Source organism: Nesoenas mayeri, assembly GCF_963082525.1.
Source record: "Nesoenas mayeri genome assembly, chromosome: 5".
Classification (NCBI taxonomy): domain Eukaryota; kingdom Metazoa; phylum Chordata; class Aves; order Columbiformes; family Columbidae; genus Nesoenas; species Nesoenas mayeri.
In genome coordinates this window covers 5,747,173-5,749,406 of record NC_137548.1, presented here as the reverse complement: position 1 = coordinate 5,749,406, position 2,234 = coordinate 5,747,173, and the positions used below count along the sequence as shown (strand labels likewise).

Below are 2,234 nucleotides of genomic sequence, written 5' to 3'. Positions count from 1 at the left end.
GGCTGGACGGGGCCGGGGCAGAAACGCGGCCCCCGGGGGTGGGTTCTCACCCTGCCTGGAGGGCCCGGCCGCTCGCGGGAGCACCTTGGCCAGGGCACGGAGCCGCTGCCGCTGGGGCCGGGGCAGCCCTTGCTGCCTCCCAGCTGCCTCGGCCCCGCTCCTGACTGCCCCCAGCTCCCTGCGGCCCCCAGCCCCGCTCCCCCACCGCCAGCCCCCTCCCTCCCGCCCAGCCCCACTGAGCCCCTTCTCTCTCTTCTCCTGCAGGCCATGGCTCTCTTGGACATTGTCTTCGGGATTTTGCAAATTCTTATCCACAATGTGCAGTTGGTCGGTGAAGAACTGGATGAGGAGACGCGCAAGCGCATGGAGCTGCGTGCGGAGATGCTGAAACGGGAGACGACTCGGCTGTGGCAGGAGGAAGAGCAGATGAACCAGGAGCAGAGGAGCCAGGAATCAAATGGCTTTACCTGGGCATCCCTGCTCCTCTCCGCCTTGCAGCACTGGCAGTTCTGGGCCGTTGCTGCAGTCCTGGTCCTGCTCTTTGGGCTCTGCTGGTGGCTCAGGAAACGGAGCCATGAGCCAGAGAGAGAAGAGGAGAGCTCCGACAGTGGCGTGGAGGAGGAGGAACACGAAGAAGAGGATGACAATGCAAATGAATCTGAGGAAGAGATTGATGAGGCAAATGAGCTGGGAATTTTTTTTGAAGAGCACATCCAGTGGCCAGCTCAGCACCTGGACAGAGATTACCAGACTGTGACGGGCCTTATGGAAACTTTCATCCTTATCTACCAGCATTTCTTCTCAAATACCTGTTTGCCAGTGCTGGAAAATGCCATCGAGGTGGGCAGCGCCTTTGAAGGTTGGAGTCCCCGTGAGGAAGACATCACCTACCGCCTGCTTGTGCCCCTGAAGCCCCCCCGTGGACACATCTTCCACCTGGAGCCGGGCCCCGTGTGGCTAATGAGGAACTTTCGCATCCTCGTGGACTTGGTGTGTACCTGTGAGATGGAGCAGCCGGCAGGAGAGACACGTTGCTTCCTCCACGAACTCGAGCAGGAGCAGAGGAGGAATGAGGGCCCCAACATCCTAGACGACCTCTGCACTGACTCCTACCTAGATGTGCAGAAAATTGCGCGCTATTTCCAGATGTTTGTGAGACGTTCCTGGAGGGCTCTGCCTATTTCAGCTGCACATCGCCTAACAGTGCTGCCCTCTGACCGCTCCTGCAAATTCTCTGTGACACGAGGCCGGGAGCAAAGGATTTTAATTGAGTTGCTTTTTGGGGTGCAAGAAGGCGACTCGGACATCTTTGTGAGCAGCCAGTATACAGAGGCTGCCTACACCCCAAGCACCATGTGGCCAGAGACCTATGCTGTGGCGGAGATGAAGTTCTTCAGTCATATCGCCAGGCAGGCAGAGCCTGACACCTACCACCTCAGATGCCTGCAGCTCTGCGTCCGCTGCCTGCTGGGCAGAGACTTTTCCACCTACACATTGAAGACCGTGGTGATGCACCTGCTGACCGCTATACCCCTGTCAGAGTGGCGCAGGAGGCATTTCTGGGAACGGCTGAACGACATCATGATGTACCTGCAGAGCTGCCTGGAGGAGAAACAACTGAACCACTTCTTCATTGGCAATGCGAACGTGCCTGAGGAGATCATCTTGCCCCTGGAATTGCGAGTGGCTGAACCAGTCAACCTCTTCCAGCACCTGGCGCAGGATCCTGACGCCCATGAGTACGCACTGCTTGAGTTTGAGGAGCTGCGAATTCGGCTTCGGAGACTGCTTCTCCAGGGACGCTGAAAGAGGTCATCCTGCACAGAGCTGTGTTTGCGCAGGTCACAGCTGCTGGCAGCTGAACGTATCTTCCAGGAAGCAAAAAGAGAGGAGAATGCAGGGCATGGAAAGGAAAGGGAACACCCTGCGCAGCAGCCCTCTGCCAAAAGTGGCAGCGTTCCCCTCTCGATGGTCTCTCCAGCACAACAGCCAGTGATGACAAAGAGGATTGCCACCTTGCTTTCCCTTCTAACTGTCACGGCCATGGTGACGATTTCACATTGGCCCAGATACTCTTGCTGGGAGCTCTGGCGGGGCAGGGACCAAGCGAGAGGCACCGCTCCGTGTGCCTCTGTGTGTCCTCTGGGATCTGGGTGACACTCTGCCCACCCCAGACACTCCCTGGGGAGCTGGCGCCACAGAAGTGAGCACACTGGAAATGAGGAACACGCAGA

General features: G+C 58.2%; 1 protein-coding gene across 1 annotated transcript; it reads left to right on the top strand.

The window, feature by feature from the left end:
• Window positions 1–267: 267 nt before the first annotated feature.
• LOC308040524 (inositol 1,4,5-trisphosphate receptor-interacting protein-like 1) lies at window positions 268–1,806 on the top strand (the record flags this gene model as incomplete). Its single annotated transcript, XM_080344592.1, has 1 exon — window positions 268–1,806. One exon carries the CDS (start codon window positions 268–270, stop codon window positions 1,804–1,806), a length of 1,539 nt encoding a protein of 512 aa, XP_080200718.1.
• Between the last annotated feature and the right edge of the window lie 428 nt (window positions 1,807–2,234).